This window comes from Harmonia axyridis, chromosome 6 (assembly GCF_914767665.1).
Source record: "Harmonia axyridis chromosome 6, icHarAxyr1.1, whole genome shotgun sequence".
NCBI lineage: Eukaryota > Metazoa > Arthropoda > Insecta > Coleoptera > Coccinellidae > Harmonia > Harmonia axyridis.
The window spans coordinates 39281935-39305740 of NC_059506.1; the positions used below are offsets into that span (position 1 = coordinate 39281935).

The window sequence follows — 23806 nt, forward strand, 5'->3', positions numbered from 1 at the left end:
AGGAAAATATTTCAATTTCAAATAGTTATACCTTCCACTCAAAGAAACAACTCTTTAATGGATTCTTTTGAGTTGAAAACAACTTTTCTTCAAGGAATAATTATATCCGAATGAAAATATAAAAAATTGTTTCATGTTTTGCATTTTTGCAAGATTAATATTCACTTTATGAACAAAAATCTGATATCTAGAGCTATCCTAATTCTTCGAAGGACTAAAATGTAAAATGGCCGAAATATTTCTTATGAGAACGAACCAGCACCGACAGAACTCAAAGAAATCTTACCTGAACCCTCAACGGATGCATCATCAGTAATTTCAAGGTCTCACTTGACGGCAACACTTCATCTAGGGTTATTCCTTGTTTGGACACAGCTGTACACAGGAAAACTGCCAGATAACGATGCAGTGGCAGGTGAAAAGACACTTGTAGATCATCGTTCTACGAAAAATACAAAATATCAGTCTTTACATTCAAGCCGAGCAACAACAAAAAATTGAGAGAAAAGCCCTGAAGTGAAGTCAGGAGCTTCTGAGCGCTCGTAAATTATTCCTGCGCCAACTGCACCCTTGTGGGTGCAAAGAGAAGCATCTACGTCTGTCGTACTCACCAAGTTGGGCGTGTGAAAGTTGATGGCCTCCATCCACTGTCTAAACTCGTTGAGACATGCCGTGAGCACCCGTCTCGTCAGGTAGGCCGTGCTTGGGTCCGTCAGATGCGATACAAGAGCAGACATTGGATACGCGCTAGCCTCTAATTCGGCGCTGAAAGCAGCATAGTAGGTGTTCGGCTCGAACTCCACATGCTGATTTAGTTCCCTGTGGTTAACGTTCATTCCCTGCACAGATTTAATCACGTTGTATGATGTCATTCGAACAATAGTATATTCTAAAACTAGTTGCAGAATGGGCTCCTATTCCAACACGAATGCGAAATTCGAAAACGAGCGACGAAGGAGCGAGTTTTGGAACGCATGCGTGTTGGAATTGCCTTCTGCAACGAGTATTAGACGATATTTTCTCTATTTCAGTCAAATTTTGCGAAATATTGTCGAAATTCAATGAAAAATTCAGATTATATATCCTAGTGACTTTTGTATTGTATCTTGGCAGTTGGTGTGACTGTTACGAAAATTGACAGATTACGGAATTTGAATATGAATCGTATGTTTCGAATTTAGACATAATTTACAATTACACATTAAATTCGTGAATTATGTCTGACGAAATCGATTTAACACTACCAGAATCATGAGAATTTGCGAAAATGTAGCAAATCATTTCTCTATATTCCGAAATTATATTATATTGACAATTATTGACGTTTGTTGAAATTTGATAGGATTGGAAGTCAGCATAGACAACCACAAAACGAAAAAATAACTGAAAACGATGCTGTAATGAGTTCATTACAGCACTGTTTTTAGAACTGTAATGAAAACTCATTACGATACAGAAATAGAGAAAAAAAATTATTTTATTCTCTTGAACAACATCTAATTCTATAATACTTAAATTAAAATGCGAACCGGTGTGTTGAAAGCAGCATAGTGGGTGTTCGGCTCGAACTCCACATGCTGATTTAGTTCCCTGTGGATAACGTTCATTCCCTGCACAGATTTAATCACGTTGTATGATGTCATTCGAACAAAAAAAATTATTTTATTCTCTTGAACAAAATCTAATTCTATTATACTTAAATTAAAATGCAAACCGGTGTTTGAAAGATTTCCATATTCCGTAAATGGGAGTAGTTGTACGTTAATTAATAATCTTTAGGAAATAGATTGAGGTTATGCAATTAATAATCTATGAATGAAAACTAAAAAATTTTGTGGATTTTGACAATGCATAAACAACAGAACAACTGAAATTTTTATGAAACTATTCACTTCCCAATTCGAATATCCAAACATCTGGCGTTCCACGCCAGATATGCAAGTTTCACATTTGCACAACGTGCAACCTTCATCTGAAGAAGCTGAGTTTTGTACGGGACCATCTATAACCTAAGCAGAATACCATTTCCAAATTCTATTAGAATCAGTTAAGAATTGTAGAACTTGGGGCATTTACAAGAATTTGTCGAATAGCAAGCTACACAAAAGTGAAATTCATGAAATCATCCAATTCAAAATGATAATGGCAACACTGTGTATCATTTTTTGACATTCATTATGTCATTTATGTTCAGTAGGTTATGTCAGACAATCGTAGAAAGATGCAAACTTCACACATCCATGTATTCTTCTTATATTTCTCTCAGAATTCACAAATGAGTTCAATGAAACAATTTCCAAACATCGTTGAAGAGTGATTCAATGGCATAACTTGCTGAACACAAATGACATTAGAAATGTCAAAAAATGATACAGTGTTGCCATTATAACTATTTTAAATCCAAATATCATTCTTAGTCTAATTTTGTGTGGATATTAGTATTGGGTTATAAGTAGTTCTGTTGGAATTTCAGCATAAGCAAAGGTTAAATTCCTGAAATCTTCCTATTCCCTGTTCTACTATCCAGATGTTGATGAATCAAATGGCGCATTTATTGGCAGAGAAATCAGATCAATGAGAAATGCTCATGATATTTTAGTTATCGCTTCCACGAATAGATCGTAGACCAAAATTTCAACCCTACCTCACTAATATGGTTTATTCTAGCAAAAAAACCTATGTATCGCAACAGTTTAACACCATTCGCGTGATCCTCACCTGAAATGAGGATAAGAAGTTGAACCACATTCGGAGTAACATATCATCCTCCATGAATTTGAAAGCTACGGGTCGATGACTAAGCACATTGTTCAGGTCAGAAACGAGGGGCCAATAGCAATGCTCCCTCATCACACTCTTTCCGCAATCGACCACCATGTGGAAGTTCTTGGTGGGATCTGTAAAACATCACCGGTCAGTTACCTGCAGGAATCAGTTCAGGTTCTTTTTTAGAGAAATTTTACTTCAGTTGCCGCCTGGTATACTATTTTGGATAAAAAGGAATGAAACACTCAGAAAAGCCAACGTCTCTTCTTGTATGACTTCTACTTCTTTTTCTGGTCACTCTTTATCCAATACAGTATAAGTGAAAATAAAAAACAAGGACGAAGTAGGTCGTGATCCGCTTACCATTCAGGGTGTTCTGGATGAGTATCTTGCTCATCATGTACTTGAGACTGACAACCATAACGTGCAAAAGATGGAGTTGTTCTGTCATTCTAACCGCCAAGCTTTCATTTGAAAACAATTGAACACTAACGTGTACCACCCGATTGCTTAAAGTATCTGGATCGTTTGACCGTTCCAGCATCATCGGGATCCTGCTGTAGTGCAGCACGAACGCCTTTGTCAGGGCCTCCTAAAACAGTGAACAAAGGTTTCAAGAGGGATATAACACTTATAGTTCTGTATATGCTACAAAATCTCTGTGGCCATGACATAATGTCATTCTTTGACATATGACAGATAGATCTCTTAATATCACATCATATTACCTTGTATTCGGGATCGGGGAGAAGGTGCAGAAGCAAACACACCACCTTCTGGGGAAATTCCAGCTTTACGGTCCAGAAGACCAACTCTTCCAGGAGGGTCTTGTGCACCAGGTGCTCCTGCAGAGACGGACAGTCACGGTATTCGTCCAACGGCGGGGGATTCGGCACAGTTCGAACCGCCTCCTCGTAGATGTTTCGCGATTGGATGAGATATTGGATGTACTCGGCATCCGCCTTGTCGGGGATCTCATTCAATTCTCGGTATTTCTGGAAAGGGGAGAGATCAGTAAGATCCGCAGTAATAATTCTGAGATACACAATAGAATATTCTTCCATCATATAATATATATAGTGCTGAATTGGTAAGGATAGGTTAGGTTATCAGTAAATCGGTATTAATTGAGTCATGGTCGAAATGATTGAATTTTTGTTTATGTTACTATCGGCTATTCCTAGTGTGAGAATACCATTGGAGTTTCTTACCTGTGGATTTGTAAGAGCATTAGTCATAACTCTCCTCATCAAACCTCCCATGTTGTTGAAATCGAACAACATGTTAATGAAACTGTCAGCATATGAGTTTCCTTCTTTGTTGAATCCTTCGTTCAGTCCATTTTTGCTGGAATGAAAGTAAACACATTATTTCCTCTTGAAGATGTACATTAAATTATTCAAATCAGTATTGACAATGTACTTTGTTCTTTATGCATAAACGATAAGTATTGTACTAAATGGCTCGAAGATATAATCACCTTTTACCCAATTCGCTTATAACTGAGATACCGAATACAGTACAGCTCATTGTCGGTTCCACACCAAGCGGTGTAAGTTTCAATAGTGTAATCCCGAAATCGAAGGATAATTCCTCAAAAGCAACAATAGGTGTCGCCCAAGCTCAGAACTCACCTGTTGTCCCTAAGATGCAATATGAGTCTAAATAGGATCCTTGGCATCATAGCTTCGGCCACCAACATCAAATCGGCTGGTGCGGTACCCTTGTTTTTCCTCTTATTCGGACCGTGACGGTCGCAAAACCTGAAAAGAGATCAAAATTAATCAGATCCTGAGGCTGCGACAGTGTCAATTCGAGGTGGGAACCTTTTGGACCAACTCACCCCTGTTCCTTCATCACAGAGGTGTCGCCACAGTCGCAGGCTCCACCCGCTTGACTGAGGAACATGTTGAAGTCGTGCCTGTGGTGGTCGCCCTTCTTGAAGCAGTCCGTGCAGAGGGACATGCAGGGTGATATGCCGCAGGTGCGACATCTGTAGGCCACGAAATTCGGGGTCCACACCAGACCGCATGTTGTGGCGTTGTCGTACTTTCGTACTGCAAGAAAAAGAGAGGAAAATCAGTAAATTTTATATTCAATACAAAGCTAAAATAATGAGACTTATATTGGAATCAAAGGGCCTAGTTAGAGATTGACGGCTTGGCTTGATATTCAAGCTACTTGGCTCAAGCTCAAGATCAAGTAGCTTGAGCTTGACTTGAAATCAACTCAAGTTCAGTAGTAGTAGTAGTAGTTTTTCAATGTCCAGTCAAGTATTTATTCATTGAGTACTTGACTTAACATTGAGTACTTGACTTGAACTTGAGTTGATTTCAAGCTCAAGCTACTTGAGCTTGAGGTTGAGCCAAGTAGCTTGAATATCCAGCCATGAATGTCTAGGCCTAGTACTTAGAACTGTTGTGATTTGCATGCTCTAAGGTGAATTTTTTTTGTATTTTGAATAGTTGATCCCTAGAATTGTCCGATGAAACAAAAATCAAATCACACCTTTTATAGTTTTAATGGAGGCCTTTTTCACAGTGTACTGTTGTCCGCAGCATATTAAAAATGGAAAGAGTCTAATTGAATTAAACTTCACAAAATGGAATATTTAAATTAAAAATGTTTAACTGTACGATAGAACTCTATAGAATGTTATTATTTCCGCAAAAATACTTTTTAATTTTCTTTAATATAGTTTGTTTTCTATGATAATTATTCATCAATAATATTTATATTGAAATGAGTGTGAAAGTTTTGTTTTCAAGATGTTGGTATATGAGTTTCTTTGATTATCATCAAAGAAACTCATATACCAACATCTTGAAAACAAAACAAAGTAATGTCCTGTGTAATGTTTTGCTTCTGTTGAATTTCGTTCAATTTTTCTTGTTCCCTTATTTTTATACTCCTGTTTTGTTGTTTTCGATTATTTTTATATTCTAATAATTTTCTTTACGATTTGGTAGCTTTATATGATATGTTACAATATTGGATCATCTTCAAACACCCAGCAATATTTTCCGTTTTATATGTGAAATAAATTAATGAAATACGCCTTTATTTCTTCCAAAATTGTTACCAAATCAAATAAAAAATTAACTAGACGATCGTAGCATGAAATTTTCATCAAACTAGCTATGCGTATCTGAGTTTGGAGATGATAATCAGTCCCAGGTTTCTTCTAATGCATTCTAATACCCCCCTTCGGTGTATTTTTATGCTTTTTCCCTTTCGTCCGCTGGGCCATGGTTCATAGAACCGGAACCGGCCGAAATGCAGCCAGAATGCATAACAACCACTTTAGAAAGTTGTTAGACAACAACCACTGGGTCATTAAACCCGAAAATAAGTTTTGGGCCGTATCCTGCGTCTAATTTGGAAGCGTTTCTCTTTTTCAAGGCCTATACCAGGTGATTCTTCGAGTGCGTTAGAAGATAGGGCAGCGGGTCGTGCTCGGTCAAAATGCACTTGAGTAGGAAAGTACTACTACTAGGAAGGGGTGAATTTATCTTTAAATTAGTTGAAAACACCGGCATTGCAGTATTCATGTGGGAAATTAGATATTTTAGAACATCAATTTGATTTTATCGTCCCTTTATCTTTTCATGCTTTTAGTCAATGTTAATAACACCGAATACTTTCACCTACATAACGAACTTATGCGGGTTCAAGGTTACGGTCCACGATTGCCTAAATCGAATGGGGAATTAAATCAATTTTAGTTATTACAGCTAATGAAAATTTAAACTTAATTATTATGGGTTTCATTTATGATTTTTTCCGAATTACCTGTAGAAACCATTTGTATTCAGTATTTAAAAAAAAACGCTTGAACAGCTTCGTTACGGCTGCACAAAGTGACAACAGCGCATATTTGTATAGTTAATACAATCGATCAAACGCAAAATATTATATGATAAATGTGAACTATGAGTTCTTATTTTTCTACTCCTGTCGGCTCCTAAGCTAACCTGATCAAATTAAAGCTATCTTTGTTTACCTAATCAACGTAGAACCAGGAAGGAGACAACACTCTTGGATGACCAAATGTTAGTTTGCACCCAAAAGAGAAACAAATTTGAGGTTGTCGCCAATCTTCACTAGAAGAAGCATTAAAACAAGAAGAAATTTTCATTTGAAGGAAAATGACCCATTAGAAAGGAAAATGGGGAACCCTTTTCAATAGAACGCCAAAGGATTAAATGAACAAGACAAATTGAGAAGAAACCTGCATAAATAATCAGGGCCATCTCGTGAAAAACCCCGAAACCTGGCGTTTTGAACTGCAGGAAACTGCAGTCTCCCCCAAATTAGTTCAAATGACCCCGACCCATTCGACCTACGAAAAAAAGTAGTTCAAACGCTCAAAGTCGTTTTTCCTTGGTCGTTTCATAACGAGAAGAAGCGCGAGCAATATTCTAGCCGCGTGGTACCCTTCGGGTGCCCACGGAACGTAAACAAAACCGTCTCGGGGTGTCGGAGGAGGAAGTGCGCCGAACTCGAGGAGTCCAAATTCTTCCGCGAGGTCGATGAACACCCGAAAAACCCGACCGGATCGCGACGTCTCTCTCTGTCTCTCTCTTTCCTCGTCATAGTCGCTGGTCCTTGTAAAAATAGTTGTTACGCATCTCGGCTGTTGTTCCGTCTACTTGGCGTTGGAATAGCTCTGAAGCTGACTCTCCTCGGCGGCCACGTAAGAATTGGGACGAGAGTACCAGGGGTACCAACCTGGCGGTCAAGGAAGAGGAAGAAAACGTTTCGAGATGATGGGCAGTCGATGTCAGAGTTAGCTTTGCGTCTCTCTAGACGCTGAATCAGAACCGGATGTTTATGCAGAGGTTGCTTTATTTTCGAAGTTGATATCATTTCATTCAAGATCTCTTGGTGGTACTCTGATCCTTTTTTTCTTTTCTTTTTCTTCTGGTGGTTGCAGTTATTGAACTCCAATTCAGATGACCGTTTGGTTCTAATGGTCAGATTGAAATGAGACGTTTTTAAAACTATAGTCAAATTGAGAAACAGATATTTTTTGAAGAAGTCGAGGGGAATAATTATATTGTGTGTATGATGAAGAACTTCATATGAACATGGGTCCGCAAACGCTTTGTTTTCGAGCTACAAGGTGTTTCTTGTAGTCCTCCTTTTTTTGTTATGATTATATCAGTTTATCGAATCTTTATCAATCTTCGCTACAGATTGGGTTAATAAGTGCCAAAACTTATTATTAATTTATTCATCACAGCTTACTAACTGGATCTTTATAATAATTTGACTTTTTCCCGAGGGTTACTAGAGAATTATTGAAATTTTTTCTTCGTAACCGGTAGATTATGGTATCAGTATTCTGGGATGCGCAAGGTATAATATTCATTGATTAGCTCCAAAAGGGCCAGACCATCAACAGCGATTATTATATAGCGTTATTGTATCGTTTAAAGGATGAAATCGTCAAAAAACGGCCACATTTGAAGAAAAAAAGGTGCTGTTCCATCAAGACAATGCGCCGTGACACAAATCAATGAAAACAATGGCAAAATTGCATGAATTGGGCTTCGAATTGCTTCTGCATCCATCGTATTCGCCAGATCTGGCCCTCAGCGACTTTTTCCTGTTCTTAGACCTCAAAAGAATGCTCGTTGGAAAGAAATTCAGCGCCAATGAAGAAGTAATCACCTAAACTGAGGCCTAATTTGAAGCGAAAGACAAATCGTACTATAAAAATGGTATCGAAAAGTTGGAAGATCGCTATAATCGCTGTATCGCCCTCGAAGGCAACTCTGTTGCCAAAAAAATGTGTTTTACTATGGTAGACAGGCGACTTTTCAATTGGCCTATTATCAGTACATTCGGCCAAGCAGCGTCGGACGAGATCGGCACCCGGAAGGGCGACCGCTCTATTCACATTCTTGTATGTCCACGAGAAAAAATGTATTCGGAAGCCTCTAATTCCACCCAATTTCATTAAAAAGCGTATATAGGTAGATCAACCAGCTCTCGATCTGGGGTTCCGTGTAGCCGGAACTCCAAACAATTACCTATCGCGCGGCACTTGTCTCGCATAGTCCTCATAAAAATGCATAATGGTCACGCCTCACCGACATCAGTCTACCCAGATAGATATATATAAGAGCGGCCGTATAGATGAATGGCCTTCTGCATGGCATTAAAAAAATAAAAATGCCTCGGCGCAACAACGATCTTCGTCTTCGAGGAAGAAAGTTTAGATAGAAACCGAGAGTACATAACCACTGGGCCATTGTCTAATTCGAAGGAACAGGTTTTTAGGACGTGAAGGTACCCGACGAAGGAACCGGTGAACCATTCACCGAAATGCGTTTGTCTCTCGTTTTTACTTTCTCGATTTTCAACGCGTCGATGACCACGTACAACAAACGCGTATGGAACAACGCACTTTTGAATTCGGGACGTGGCCATTCGATTGTTTTTGGGAAGCGAACTTTCAAACAATGAAACGCCAGTATATTGTTTAGATACTATGTTCAAACATTCAGTTTTGCCTGATCCAACACCTTTCCTTCGATGGAAAAAATTCATTGACAATATACAGGATGTCCCTAAATTGGAGGTTCAAACGAAAATTATAGATTCCTCTGATCATTTTAAGAAAAAAAGTCCAATAAACATAGGCCCGCAAACACTGTGTTTTCGAGCTACAGAGAATGATTGTCTGTGTTGATTGAAGCGGACAGACTCTATGGTCATTATAGGTATTCTCTATTCTCTAGTCTAAGATGCATAGGATTCGATTTTGTTTCAGACTTTTTGAGATATCCACCTGTTGCTTTAGTGTTTTGCTTCACCAGAGTTCTGTAAGGTGGCAATCTTCAGACATTTTCGAATTCCTGCTATCTGCCTGGCGCCGTTTTAACATGAAACACTGATTTTAGACTTGACAAACTCTTACAATAAATTACAATTCAGTTCCTATCGAATTTTTAGTGAAATGAATGGAATATAATGACCGAGTATAGAAGATTGTTACGAGCATAGAATATAAAATATTATTGTTCTATATTCAAAGGTCACGAGAGCCGAGAATCGAGAGAAATGTCAAATATAAACGATGTATGCGCCATCTGAAACAGACGCGATCTCTCGAAATCAAGTAAGTATAAATCTGAAAAATCTCCCGTTTTGTCTGAAAGTTTTACAAGTATAAGTAGACACATCAGGTTTTTATGCATCTTACTCTGATCTTATCGAATAATCCATTATTTTCCAAGGGTGTTTACAGGGTGTTAATAAATTGGGGGTACAAAGAAGATTGACAAGTTCCTCGGATCATTTTAAGAAATAAAGTTCTATGAACATAGACCCCCAAACGCTTTGTTTTCGAGATACAGAATGTTGAAGTTTGATTTTTTCAAGTTTTTTTTCTTATAGCTCCTTCCCTGCCCAAGATATTCAACTTTTCATCATGTGATATGCTAATTTTGAATTCAGAATCCTCCAGATTTTTTTTTAGTGTATCACTGGTAGTGTAGATAAATGTAAAGAGGAACTTTGGTCCAGCACTACACTTTTTGGATTCTTGTAGTTTTAACCTATCTGCTACCGATTTCGACAAAATAATTTCGAACAATTCTCTAGTAATCCTCAGGAAAATCCAAATTATTGTAAATATCCAGTAAGTAAGCTGTGATAAATGAATGAATTATAAGTTTTGGTACTTATTTACTCAATCTGTAGCGAGGATTTATAAAGATTCAATAAACTGGTATAATCATCACAAAAAGTAGGACTGCAAGAAACACCCTGTATCTAGAAAACAAAGCGTTTGGGGGCCTTAATTTATAGGACATTTTTTTCTCAAAATTATGCAAGGAATCTTTCATTTTTCTTTGTACCTCCAATATAGTAGTTGTAACCAAACGTCATTTCGTATGTTACACTTTTCCGTAATACAGATCACGAAAAATCAAGTCGATATTAATAAAATTCCAATTACAAACGACTTTTTCGTTCAATGAAACGACCTCGGAGCAAGAAACGATCGTAATCAAGATACCTTCGATTGGAGATCAATCCGATATAGGTATACCCGATTTTCTATGGACTCAACAATCTTCGAACCATATGAACAGCATAAATGTCGATGTTCCCTACAACATTTATGTCATGTGCAATTAAGTTATCAACGGAAAACCACATTACACGATAAAGTTCGATAGAAACGAGCATATTAAAGTCGAAAAGAAAAGTCCAAGGCTTGTTTGAATACAATGAAATTTCTGAATTAGATAACCTATTTAGGATGTAGAGTCTGATGTGGGATGCAGGTTAATTTCGAATTATTGACACGATACGTAAAATTATCGATAGATTCATTCGGAATTCTTGAGATTAACGTAAATATTTACCAGTTAAATTGGACGATTAGACTATCTGCCAACTTAAAATCCACAAAAGACAAGGACACAGCCTGCTCGAACTTCAAACACGGATGAAAATGTCATCCTGCAAAAATAACTATCGCCAATGAGCATTTGGCTCAGTTAAGTCAATATTCCTCACAAATAAACGAACAATTCATAAAATTTCAGTTCGAGAATATACAGGATGTTCCTAAATTGGAGGTACAAAGGAAAATGAGAGATTCCTTGGATAATTTCGAGAAAAAATGTCCTATAAACATGGGCCTGCAAACGCTTTGTTTTCGAAATACAGGGTGTTTCTTGTAGTCCTACTTTCTGTTATAATAATAATAATAAACTTTATTTTACCAGTTTATCGCTACAGTTTGGGTAAATAGGTAGGTACCAAAACTTATAATTAATTCATTCATCACATCTACAGTGACTTAATAAACCACAGTGGCGACAAGTGTGGTCTCGTTTTTGATTGGCTGAGCCTAAATATGAAGGCTTTTTGTTTACATTCACCGTTTACCTGATTTTTGGGATTTATTCATAATGTAAGGTCCATTTTATTTAGTCACTGTAGTATTCTTCTGTGTAATAAATTTTTTCCAGATACAATCAAAAACTATCAGACCCAATAATTTTCATTTTGACGCGTGTCAGTTCAGTTCAGTCAATTGTATTCTTGAGTTCTATGGTTCTACGTCCCCATTCGCTATTTTTAGGCTCAATTTGAACGAATTGTCGCCTACTAACTGGATCTCAATAATAATTTGGATTTTCCTGAGGATTACTAGAGAATTGTTTGAATATTTTGTCTCGAAATCGATAGCAGATAAGACGAAACTACATCGAACCAAAAAATGTAGTACTGCACCAAAGTTTTTTTTTACATTTTTCTGAACTACCAATGGTCCACCGAAAAAAATTTCAGAAGGAAAGAAGCTGTCACTGTTCCAGAAAAAATATCACCCTGTAGATTTGCATTCAAATTTAGCATATCACATGACGGAAGCTTCAAATTGGAATATCTACGCCAAATTTAAGTTGAATATCTTGTGAAGGGAAGGTGCTATGAAGAAAAACTCGAAAAAGAAATTAATCTTTAACGCCCTTTATCTCGAAAACAAAGCATTCGTGGGCCCATGTTAATAGAACTTTTATTTCCTTAAATTCAAGAACACCCTGTATAATTTAGGAACACCCTGTATAATTAACCTTGAAAAATAATCGATCATTCGATAAGACCAGAGAATCCCGAAGTGGCATAGAATCCCTCCGCTTCAATCAACACAGACAATCATTCCCGTTCTGCTCGATCAATGACATAAACGAAATGGAACACCGAAAATCGAATATCTGTGAGATGCATCAGCCCGTCGTCGACCTGGCAACGCGGCCCACTCCGGGAATGCCTCGTTCTCCAAGACCCTCTCGACATTCAGCGTACGTAACATTGCACCAGATTACTCGATTTTTTACTTCCTTGCTCTACCTTTCCGTCTACCTGCTGATGGTACAACATGCGTCAGCCTTCATTCAACTCATTATAAAAGAGCGAGAGATCTTATCGAACGGCCACCTATTTGTAACGATTTCGTTCAATGTACGAGGGGCAAAAAACGCGAATTAAAGAAGATCGGATCCTCGATAGTCTAGGTCATAGAGGTTTGTTGTGAGTTGCGTCTCGAATGGGATGTAGGTAACAGATGTTTTCTTACATCGGGATGATTTTTCTACCGCGGTTCTCGAGAACAGCTGCCGAGTCTATGGGAAAATCGATTTTGTAATTTTAAGAGCGAGGCCTCGAGATTGTAGACAAAATTGAAAAATCAGAATTAAAAATTGTAAAGAATAAAGTATAAATGTATGTCACACGAGATAAAAATGACCTTGAACCCTTAATAGAGAGAACGAGTCGTAGATGACCCAGATTTCGAACATTACAGATCACTCGAAGCTAGCCAGCCCTTCATTCATGGTAAAATCGTTTTACAAGCTCAAAGTTATACATTAAGTTCAACAACAGATTCCACTCATAAAATTACTCAATTTTTCTGATTTTCCATATTCGGCTCAGGTGAAAAGATATAGGCTGTTAAAGTTCCAAAAAAAATTTAATTCGAATTGAAATTGATTTTAGTGTAATGTTTTCTATAACTAAGAGACATTCTTCAATTATAATTTTTTTATGGTTCTAATGGTTTTCAAGTTATAGCCTTGCCGATCCATAAAACTTCATGGAATCAGCATTAAAAAAAAAAGCAATTATAGATCCAAAGTGATTATAAGGTATTCAATCATTTTAGAAAATTAAATCATTCTTCATCGTTTCTCTCGATTTTTTTTGTTGAAATTTTAGCTAACCATCACTCGATATAGAACAATAAAACCTCATTTCCGAGCTCATTTCATATGCATTTTGTCTGGAATTTCATTATACAGGGTTATAGACTATTTAGAGGGCCACTACAGGGATATCGAAAACCGTAAGAGATACAGGGTGGCTTAAATTACAAAAAAGTTGCCTTATTTAGGGATGAGTGTGTTGGTGTGAACAAATCCGAAATATCTCCATTGGTTCCCGAGATATCTCGAAAAAACTGAACATCGAGATTTTCTTTTTTCTGTATAACTCATTTGTTATTTTCAGTTTTTTCGAGATATCTCGGGAACCATTGAAGATATTTTGGATCTGTAACACCAACACACTTATCCCTAAATAACGCAACTTTTTTGTAATTTAAGCCACCCTGTATCTCCAATGGTTTTCGATATCCCTGTAGTATCCCTCTAAAAAGTTCTAACCCTGAATAAGATTCAACCTGTATAGATAAAAACTTGAATGATTCGCCCAATGCAGAAGAAATACGATACTAACAGGGAGATGAGAACCTGCAAAGCATCGCAGCATTCATAAAGGTACAATTATGACTATTATTACATATCTATGACAATAAACAGCAGCACTAAAACTGACAATAGCAAACCACAAATTGAAGGAATGTTTCGAATTTCCAGCACCTGTCATCCTAGACAAAGAATTTTGATGGTGCACGAACTGAATGCCGGTACTCTATTAACAATGAATAGACGTCGAACAATAGAAGCATAACCACATTTGACGAGGGTGAAGGAAGACAACTCGAGAGGTTCTTACGTTGTTTGTACGTCTATTTTCGAGTACACCTGCAAGGATCATCCCTGGACTGCTTCAATGGGTCGTCCAGACAGAAATTTGACACCGACAGGTAGAAAAAGAAATGGAAAGTTGAGATCTCGCGATTTTGGGAAGAAACTGGGTTGATTTGGGGGATAAACAAAAACGAAAACAAACATTTCTTGTTATTTTTGGACAGGCAGATCTCACGAAGATTTGTTTGTTTTCTTTTGGGGGAGGTTTAGTAGGTTAATGTGTTGATGGCTCGAATAAGGGGTCGTATTTCGTTAATTGATTTTTGGAATTTATGAGTTACCTGTTTATAGTGTGAACTTTCGCTTAAACACTTTGTTTTTTGGTTACAGATGGATAAGAAAGAAGAAATTGGTAAAATATATTTCTTTTGAAATCATAGCCATGGTTCTCTTTCAGCTCATGAAATTCATGGATTTATCTGCTATAATTACTGCAAGAGAAGTTTCGAACAGGATTCTACCCAGATTATAGATTTGTCGAACGATTTATTATCGAAAACCCAAGAATATACAACAAACCAAAATAAATTTCTGCATTAATTCCACTTGATGACTATTCGAGTTCTTTACGTCAAACTTTTAATATATACTTTACTTCCAGAAATAACAACAAAGTTCAAGGACCTATCTTCTAAAATCAAATGGTGTTTCAAGGTCATGCTCGTGCTTTTATTCAGTTCGAATTTGTTAATACAAAACTATAGGATTAACGCCGAAAGAACACATAAATTCCAATCAAGTACACACATAGCAAAGATTTATAAGAGTAAATCCAATGTCGAGTATTAAATAATAGTTAAATCACACAGGTTTTGAATACATTATCGGCGTTATGAGGATAAAAACGTATTAGTTGCATAAGGTGTAATATTATGCTATAATTTATTCCTTCTGTAGAGCAAGAGTCGAACCCTGACAAGACTCTCCTAGATTTTGAACTCTACACTAGACCATTGTTTTCTGCTTTGTTTTCCAATGATTCTGGTTCATTCATTCAGAAAAATCAACATTGATTTTCATGTTACTAATTTCATTGAAAAAAAACCCAAAAGGACGTTAGTGAAATTATTGTTAATTCCAAAAAATAAAGGCTATAACTTTTTAGATGCATTTAATATGATTCCTATCGAAATCCATCGTGTTGCGTTCGATCAAAATAGCAGATATCAGATATTTATAGAAACAACACTCATGATCATTGTTGTTTGTGAATTTTCATAGTAAAACAAGGACATTAATCAGGTCGCAAACAAATCAATAGAAATCGAAAGTGATAGAATTAAATGCATTGTTAGCTTTCTCCTTTCGCAGAAAAAATCGCGATTTGTGCGAAAAAAGCGAAGAGATTAATCCGATGACTCAACTAATGTCATATGGTCCAACTAATTCTTACAAGAAATGTCAGGCAAGGACAAGATTCAGGATTTTGCGTTAAAGTAAGAGACTGACCTGTGTTAGCATATTCATCGGGTGTATTTCCACCAGCTATGAGCCATTTGCACCAATCTATAGTCTCCCATTCGTCTATACATTTCACAGGATTCAGTAAGTTGTCCAACACTTCGTTCAAACATTTGGTGTTGCAGCCTGTGGGATTCTTACAATCAGTCTGGAGGTACACAGCGGTAGCCTTTTTTCCCTTATTCATTAGAACCTTAGCCTTAAAATTCGGATTAGAGGCCATATTCGATATTCAAAATGTCATGTCAGACGAAAATTAACTTTTTCATAAGACCTCTAGCCTCACTTCTATAAAAACCACTGAACTTCAAAGCCCATCACCATGACGTTCTCGAAAATATATCAAACAAAACATAAAAATGTCATTACGCGGAAAGTACGATCAGCTCTTGTAAGTGTCGAATCATAGAATATTTATCACAAGTTGCACGTATATTCATGAAGGTTCCTCGACGTTACATTCAAAACTGATTGTTTTTCCTACTAGTATGCGACAAAACAGCCACACCGAGGTAAACCTTATGTGAAATGAAATAGAAATTGTTTCTGCCTACTTCACCTATACATCCATCTCTTATTATCAACATACGTCTGATACCTTCACTGAACTATTTGAAGCAGTCACAGAATTCATTGGTCCGCTGATTTTGATCCTTATTCGCTCGTGATATAAAGTTCAGAATCAAAGATGAGGTTATTGCTGCTAATCTTGGAACTCGAGAATTCAAAGGACGTCACATGATCATCGACATGAGAAAGATGAGTATTCGTATAAAGTCGTGTATCATCGGTGACGAAGGTTCAATGACTCCCGAAGGAAATCTCTGAAAGTCCTTCAACCATAGAAATAATGAACTGTAATAAATTTTGGAATTATTTCTCGGATTTTCTGTAAAGTCATGATATAAGAAAGAATAATTTCTATTATAATGAAGCCTAATAAATTCTTGAATATATATTTTTCCACGAAAACTTAAGTATTATAAAGAATACATTTTTGTGAAATCTTAGAGTAAGAATATTCTATGTTCTATGTAAAAAACATATTATATTCTATGTAATTCAAATTAACCTGAAATACTGTTCGTTGGCGGTGCTTGATTTCAAATCTGAAATATTCGTTTAATATTTGTGTGATAGAGCACGTGTCTAGCAATATGGATTCTTCTGATTCTGAAAGTGATAATGAAACTACTGCAATTGAACAAGTTGGAAATGAAGTAGTAGGGGATAATAATGAAGAAAAAACAGATGAGAAACCAGTCACATGGCAAGATTTGGTGAGTTTATTCATTCAGCTAATTTATTTAATGTTTTCTGTACTAAATTCATTATTTTACAGGGTTTGGTAGATGTTTTATGCAAAGCATGTGAACAATTGAAATGGAAAGAACCATCGAAAATCCAGAAGGAAGCCATTCCCTTAGCTATTAAGGGAAAAGACATAATTGGACTTGCAGAAACTGGATCGGGAAAAACAGCGGCTTTTGCACTTCCAATCCTTCAATCTCTTCTAGAAAACCCTCAAAGATACTTCGCACTCATTCTCACACCTACCAGAGAGTTGGCTATACAAATATCAGAACAGTTTGAAGCTTTAGGGAGCACTATTGGAGTAAAATGTGCTGTTATTGTTGGAGGAATGGACATGTCGTCTCAAGCTTTATTACTAACACGAAAACCACATATTATAATTGCTACGCCTGGTCGTCTTCTAGATCACTTGACAAACACAAAAGGTTTCAATTTAAAAGCACTCAAATATTTAGTGATGGACGAAGCTGATAGAATCTTAAACATGGACTTTGAAGTTGAGGTTGATAAAATACTGAAAGTTATTCCCAGAGAAAGGAGGACTTACTTATTTTCAGCTACAATGACCAAAAAGGTGAAGAAACTTCAGCGGGCTTGTTTGAACGATCCAGCAAGAGTGGAGGTGTCGACGAAATACCAGACAGTTGAGAAACTGTTACAATATTATATATTCGTTCCTATGAAGTTAAAAGTAAGTTTTCATACTTCATAACTATTTTCAGTTTTATTCATGGTGAAAATTTTCAGGATGTTTATCTAGTTCATATGTTAAACGAGATGGCAGGCAATAGTTTCATGATCTTTTGTGCCACCTGTAACAATACTTTGAGAACAGCGTTGATGTTGAGAAATTTGGGATTTGGAGTTGTACCACTGCACGGAAAAATGTCTCAAAATAAAAGAATTGCATCACTTACCAAGTTCAAAGCGAAGAGTAGGTCACTCTTGATATCCACAGATGTAGCCAGCAGGTTAGTTGGATATTTTTTTTGTTTATTATTGTATATTCACCATAATTTTTTTTCTCAGAGGTTTGGATATACCACACGTTGATGTAGTCATAAATTTTGATATTCCCACACACAGTAAGGACTATATTCACAGGGTTGGAAGGACTGCAAGGGCTGGAAGATCGGGGAAAGCTATTACATTCGTCTCGCAGGTAATATACATTGATTTTTTTATTAACTTGTTGAATTGTCGAGTTACAATGATGTATAACAATTTTATTTGATTCAAACATGAAATATTCTGTTTATTCGTCACTACCTCTGAGAATTTACAAATCAGTCTTATCTTTATATGGTTTCTTTTCGTTGATATTAATTATTTCCTTTTTTATAGTACGATGTTGAACTTTATCAGAGGATTGAGCATCTCATTGGTAAACAATTACCATTGTATAAAACAGAAGAAGACGAAGTTATGGCTCTACAAGAAAGAGTTGCAGAAGCTCAGAGAATAGCTAAAATGGTAAGAATATAATTTTTTTTACTTCAAAATATTGATCTTAGTCTTTCCAATGATGCATTACTCAGTTTTTGATTTAACATGAAAAATTAATCATTATTCGTCACTACCTCTGAGAATAAATTCAAACATAGATTGGGATTTTTATGTTTCCGGAAAAATATTGACCATTTTGTATTTTTTTTTGTAGGAAATTAAGGATATTGATGATAAAAAAGGTGCAGGTAAAAGAAAGAAGGGAGATGCTGATGATGATGACACAGAAGATGCTGTTGGTGTGAGAAAAAGGTTGAACAAAGGAGGAGGGAATAATTATAAAAGAAACAATAAGAATAAAAGACATTAATTTTGTATTATAATTTGTTATTTATTTTGTAATAAAAATATTTATATTATAACTTTTGTTTCATTTCTTTTTTACCAATTTATTTTTGAAATTGATGGTTGGATAACTATTGAATTCATTAATTTTCTTAACTAGATTTTTTTTAGACTCCTCATCATGGAAGAAGCAATTACATGATGAAAAACAAAGATGCATTGAGATGATTTTTGAAAATGTAAGTTATAAAGTTGAAATATTTCAATTTGATTATAAGATTCATATGATGCATAAAAAGATATTTGAAGAAACCATGAAAATCTTGAAATGATCGTCACTACCTCTGATTTCAATGATAATTTCAATTTTCTTTCCACAAAATTATTTCATATCATTGATTCATTCTCTTTTTGTTTCAAGAACGAAATAAAAGATGATTCTATGCAGTCTACAACTGGACTTGGACTAACGAATTGGTAAGTAAAAATTTAAAATTATTCCCCCAATACTCATTATACATAATTAAATTTTATGATGCAGAAAATTAATTTTGAATCAATCATGAAAAATTAATATTATTCGTCACTACCTCTGATTGTTTTTTAATGATTATAAAGCTCCTTTTATATGTTTATTTTTATTAATTGAACATGTTCTCTTTTTTTGTCAGGGAATCAACAAATGATCATTTGAAGTAAACCAGTAACACTTGAAATAACTGAAATGGTAAGTAAAAAAATTGTGAAATAAAAACAGTCATCCATAATAATTAATTGGTTTTAGATTTTATGATGTAAAAAATTAATTTTGAATCAATTATGAAAAGTTCATATTATATTCGTCACTACCTCTGAATTTTTTTTTTACTGATTGAAAGTTCCTTCTAAATGATTTTCATTTTATTGAACGCATTTTCTTTTTTTCTAGGGAAGGAACAATAGATGATATTCAATAGACAACAGTAACTAGCGCTTGAGACAACCGAAATAGTAAGTAAAAAAAATTGTAAAATATCAAGAAAACGTGAAGTCATTGATAATAAATGAATTCCTACCAAATTTTATGATGCAAAAAATTAATTTTGAATCAATTATGAAAAGTTCATATTATATTCGTCACTACCTCTGATTTTTTTTTACTGATTGAAAGTTCCTTCTAAATGATTTTCATTTTATTGAACGTATTTTTCTTTTTTTCTAGGGAAGGAACAATAGATGATATTCAATAGACAACAGTAACTAGCGCTTGAGACAACCGAAATAGTAAGTAAAAAAAAATTGTAAAATATAAAGAAAACGTGAAGTCATTGATAATAAATGAATTGGTACCAAATTTTGTGATGCAAAAAAGTAATTTTGAAATAATTATGAAAGTTATATAATAGTCATCATCGCCTCTGATTTTTTTTTACTGATTGAAAGTTCCTTCTAAATGATTTTCATTTTATTGAACGTATTTTCTTTTTTCTAGGGAAGGAACAATAGATGATATTCAATAGACAACAGTAACTAGCGCTTGAGACAACCGAAATAGTAAGTAAAAAAACATTGTAAAATATAAAGAAAAAGTGAAGTCATTGATAATAAATGAATTGGTACCAAATTTTATGATGTAAAAAAGTAATTTTGAAATAATTATGAGAATTATATAATAGTCATCATTGAATCTGATTTTTTTTTACTGATTGAAAGTTCCTTCTAAATGATTTTCTTTCCATTGACCGCATTTTCTTTTAATTTTAGGGAAGGAACAATGATATTCAATAGATGACAGTAACTAACGCTAGAGATAACCGAAAGAGTGAGTAAAAAAATATTAAAATATAAAAAAAACATGAAATCATTGATGATACATGATTGGTATTAATTTTATGATGCAAAAAAGTAATTTTGAAATAATTATGAAAATTATATACTATTCGTCACTACCTCTGATTTTTATTGTAGTAAACTTAATTTTTAAATAATCTTTTTCTTTTTATTGAACATATTTTTTTTTTAAGGAGAAATGTGTGAATAATGGTTCCAAGTAGACAACATGAACTGGCACTTGAGATAACTCAAATAGTAAGTTGAAATGAAAAAAATTATTATCCAAAGTCTTTCATACTATGTAATTTCTAATGATGCAAAAAAATAATTTTGAAACAATCATGAAAAGTTCATATTATTCGTCACTACCTCTGATAATCTATAAATGATTGAGATATTATTCTCATCTTTGAAATATTTTTCTCACAAAAAGTTTTTTCACAGGAAACAATTATTTGAAGAATAATCGAAAACTTCAGATAGTCAGGAATGGTTGGATAAAATTCATATGGATTTTAATGAAAACTAAAATATATTTTATTTATGTATGAAAACATTTTTCAATAAATTTTAGAATATACAGAAGTTTTTTACTGAAAGAATAATCCTCAAAGACAAAGTCTGTTAAAAATATTCTAAATCAAAAAGATTCATAAGAAAATACCTATTTGAAATAGATAAGTCTCTTCTTAATCTCTAGTTAATTAATTTCATTAGCTGAATTTTAAAGTGTCATACCTTAAATAAGAATTATGTAATCCTCAGCATTCAAGAACGTCAAAATTTATTTTTTTCATGATATTTTAAATGTTTTCACTTGTACTGGTGTCTTCAGAATTTTCCCTTTTTCTTTTTCCTTGATTTCGTTTACTCTTCTGCATTTTATCTTCCCCCACCCTGTTAATAAATAATCATAAATAACTATCAGGTAAAAACAAAAAGATATAAAAAAAAACCTTGAAATACTCACATTGCTTGAGCTCTAGTGCCAGGGCCCCAAAAAGGTTGAGGATTTTCTTGAAATCTTAACAGACCAGATTTTCTCGAGTCTGGATTAGCTAACGGATGAGTCTTGAAGCTGTACTCCTTCTCAGGTTTAACAGATAGTATCTTGGCCACAGGAGTCTCTCCGATTAACCTCTTTTCATGAACAGGATGACCTTGAATCCAACAACGCATTATATCCCATATAACCTTTCCTGGAGCATCGGTTTTAATCCCCGTCTTGTTCATGTGGCTGTAAGACACCCTAAATCCAGCATTCAGAATGGCAGACCTGAAAAAAGATTAACTCGATAAAAGTTCGAAGAAAAATCGTGATTTGAAAGAATTTTTTCTTCTTTAAAATCCAGATCAAAATAAAATCAATTCAAAATCACACATGATACCTAAACATCATTAATTGAAACAATAGTTTTCAAATTAATTATCGAATTACAAACCTTATAGCGAGCATCGGCATTGTTTCAGTATGAAGTGTTCCACTCAGCCTGTCAAGTGTATAATATAGTGGAGAATCGTGTAATTCTTCATTTATCATATTCAGAACACCCTCTATTCTCCGAAAGGTACCTAAGTCTTCTGAAATGTTCTGTAAGAGTTTTTCCACAAAATCTGATGAGTGTATCGGATCTGACCATATTGGACCACCCATCTAACAAAAAAAAAATTGTTTCAATATGTACAGAATAATTCAATTCTTGACAACTCACATGTTGAGTTCCACCACAATGTTCACATTTCATGGGCACTACAGGTACAGCGGGAAGTCCAAATTTGAAATTGTTAGGTTTATCATTTTTTTTCAGACAGCCTAAAGGTTGTAATGTGAAACTATCACAGCCAGTGCAATGAAAAACATTGGAAAGTTTGCTGAAAAGACAATTACTAACATATATTTGATCCCCTCAATAAAATAAAAACTCACCTCAGGGTAAATTTACATTTATGAGCGCTGGTGTATACCCTCACAAAAACCCTTATATAAAAATCAGCAGAAATTGAGAGAAGTGGTACAATATATCTTGAATACCTATTGGCATGGCTTTCAATACACTGAAGTAGGATTCTTACAGCCATTTCATGACAAGATTTGATTTTCAATGACACAGAACCATATTTTGCTAAAAAAAATGTATTCAAATAAATTGGAATCAAATTGAATGAAATATCATACAATAACAAGTTTCTGGAGAATTTCCTGCTAAGATAGCCATATCAGTCGCAGTTACCAATAATAAACCCCCATCAGTTACAGCTTGTATGGCCGAGTCAAGAAAAATAGATGGACATCCGTAAGGATCCAAGTCTATAACATCAAATCTTCCTTCTCTGCGATGCTTGTACATCAACATCCTATAAATTTAAACATTAAAGTTGACAATTAATTGGGTATTTGAATCTATTACGTAGCATCATCATGATTGGGAGTCACAATATCAAGAACTTGATTATCTTCAACATTTCTCTTAATGTCTGCCACAGCCTGTTCAGAAAGATCATTTGCTATAATTTGTTTGATACCAGGAATTTCCTTAGCATATCTTATACTTCGAAGACCAGTTGCTGAAAGAGCCTCCAGAATAGAAATACCATTTTCGAATTTAACTCCTTTCTCTGGTAGATTTGCTGATTGTAGATCATTACTGAAGGTAGGAGATTCCTTTATTTTCTTCAACGAGCTCTTCTCCTCTATGAAGTATCTGGAGAACACTCTCAGTACTAAAATGCTGAAATATAATATGTTTCATCTGCAGACTGGACAATTGTTTGAGGATTTACCTGAGATCTCTGTTGAATTCTTGAACAGGATTATAGAAGACTTTGCCGGCTGTTTTTATCTTTGCACAGCCCTCTACAATTTCCTGGATTAAAATATCATTATTTTTAGTAGTACTGTCGCAATCCATTTTGGTTCTATTTTACCTTGGCCACTTTGATAAGATTCATGGAGAACAATATTGCAATGAATTAATAATATTTCGAATTTTTTTTAAGATTTGAAAACAAATTTATAGGTTAACCCATAGACAAATAAGGATTTTCTCCTTACCAACACAGAATACTAAATTTATTCTTTTCAC

General features: G+C 34.9%; 3 protein-coding genes across 11 annotated transcripts in view; 1 reads left to right on the plus strand and 2 right to left on the minus strand.

Annotated features, from left to right (window-relative positions):
- The window catches only part of LOC123683339 (E3 ubiquitin-protein ligase Ubr3), a 40544-nt gene extending 24147 nt beyond the window's left edge, over nt 1–16397 (minus strand). For 2 of the 4 annotated variants that reach the window (XM_045622316.1, XM_045622317.1), the window contains exons 1-9: nt 15795–16396; nt 4610–4823; nt 4401–4529; nt 3978–4113; nt 3495–3761; nt 3130–3358; nt 2719–2897; nt 612–839; nt 287–442 (exon numbers count right to left, since the gene is read on the minus strand). In XM_045622316.1, coding sequence (XP_045478272.1) covers nt 287–442; nt 612–839; nt 2719–2897; nt 3130–3358; nt 3495–3761; nt 3978–4113; nt 4401–4529; nt 4610–4823; nt 15795–16029 — 1773 coding nt within the window. In that variant the 5' untranslated portion in view covers nt 16030–16396. Of the gene's footprint in view, nt 1–286; nt 443–611; nt 840–2718; nt 2898–3129; nt 3359–3494; nt 3762–3977; nt 4114–4400; nt 4530–4609; nt 4824–15794 lie in introns of all 4 variants that reach the window. The other 2 variants (XM_045622315.1, XM_045622318.1) reach the window with 2 other exon arrangements.
- Nucleotides 16398–16864: 467 nt separating this feature from the next.
- On the plus strand, nt 16865–20706 carry LOC123683342 (probable ATP-dependent RNA helicase DDX47). Of its 5 annotated transcripts, XM_045622324.1 has the most exons (11): nt 16865–17086; nt 17149–17811; nt 17868–18091; nt 18150–18282; nt 18465–18593; nt 18781–19388; nt 19583–19638; nt 19840–19901; nt 20113–20174; nt 20383–20444; nt 20655–20706. In XM_045622324.1, exons 1-6 carry the CDS (start codon nt 16964–16966, stop codon nt 18934–18936), a joined length of 1428 nt encoding a protein of 475 aa, XP_045478280.1. In that variant the 5' UTR covers nt 16865–16963; the 3' UTR covers nt 18937–19388; nt 19583–19638; nt 19840–19901; nt 20113–20174; nt 20383–20444; nt 20655–20706. The 5 variants fall into 5 exon arrangements, with proteins under 5 accessions (XP_045478280.1, XP_045478282.1, XP_045478281.1 ...); XM_045622326.1 differs by lacking the exon at nt 20113–20174; XM_045622325.1 differs by lacking the exon at nt 19840–19901.
- Nucleotides 20707–21236: 530 nt separating this feature from the next.
- LOC123683341 (probable tRNA (guanine(26)-N(2))-dimethyltransferase) lies at nt 21237–23770 on the minus strand. 2 transcript variants are annotated; one of them, XM_045622323.1, is made up of 9 exons: nt 23649–23770; nt 23505–23587; nt 23132–23452; nt 22900–23078; nt 22651–22846; nt 22436–22595; nt 22166–22377; nt 21694–21999; nt 21237–21620 (listed from the first exon to the last, which is right to left on the minus strand). In XM_045622323.1, the coding sequence occupies exons 1-9, from the start codon at nt 23670–23672 to the stop codon at nt 21527–21529; spliced, it is 1575 nt and encodes a 524-aa protein (XP_045478279.1). In that variant the 5' UTR covers nt 23673–23770; the 3' UTR covers nt 21237–21526. The 2 variants fall into 2 exon arrangements, with proteins under 2 accessions (XP_045478279.1, XP_045478277.1); XM_045622321.1 differs by having other exon boundaries at nt 23505–23764.
- Nucleotides 23771–23806: the final 36 nt, after the last annotated feature.

Excerpts from the sequence above, each read along its gene's own strand:
- LOC123683342 (XM_045622324.1), top strand. The coding sequence starts at position 16,964 with ATGGATTCTTCTGATTCTGAAAGTGATAATGAAACTACTGCAATTGAA. Across the intron at positions 17,812-17,867 it reads TCGTTCCTATGAAGTTAAAA|GATGTTTATCTAGTTCATAT; the intron begins GTAAGTTTTCAT and ends GAAAATTTTCAG. Across the intron at positions 18,092-18,149 it reads TCCACAGATGTAGCCAGCAG|AGGTTTGGATATACCACACG; the intron begins GTTAGTTGGATA and ends TTTTTTTCTCAG.
- LOC123683341 (XM_045622321.1), bottom strand. The coding sequence starts at position 23,632 with ATGGATTGCGACAGTACTACTAAAAATAATGATATTTTAATCCAGGAA. Across the intron at positions 23,453-23,504 it reads GAATTCAACAGAGATCTCAG|CATTTTAGTACTGAGAGTGT; the intron begins GTAAATCCTCAA and ends ATTATATTTCAG. Across the intron at positions 21,621-21,693 it reads GGCACTAGAGCTCAAGCAAT|GGTGGGGGAAGATAAAATGC; the intron begins GTGAGTATTTCA and ends ATTTATTAACAG.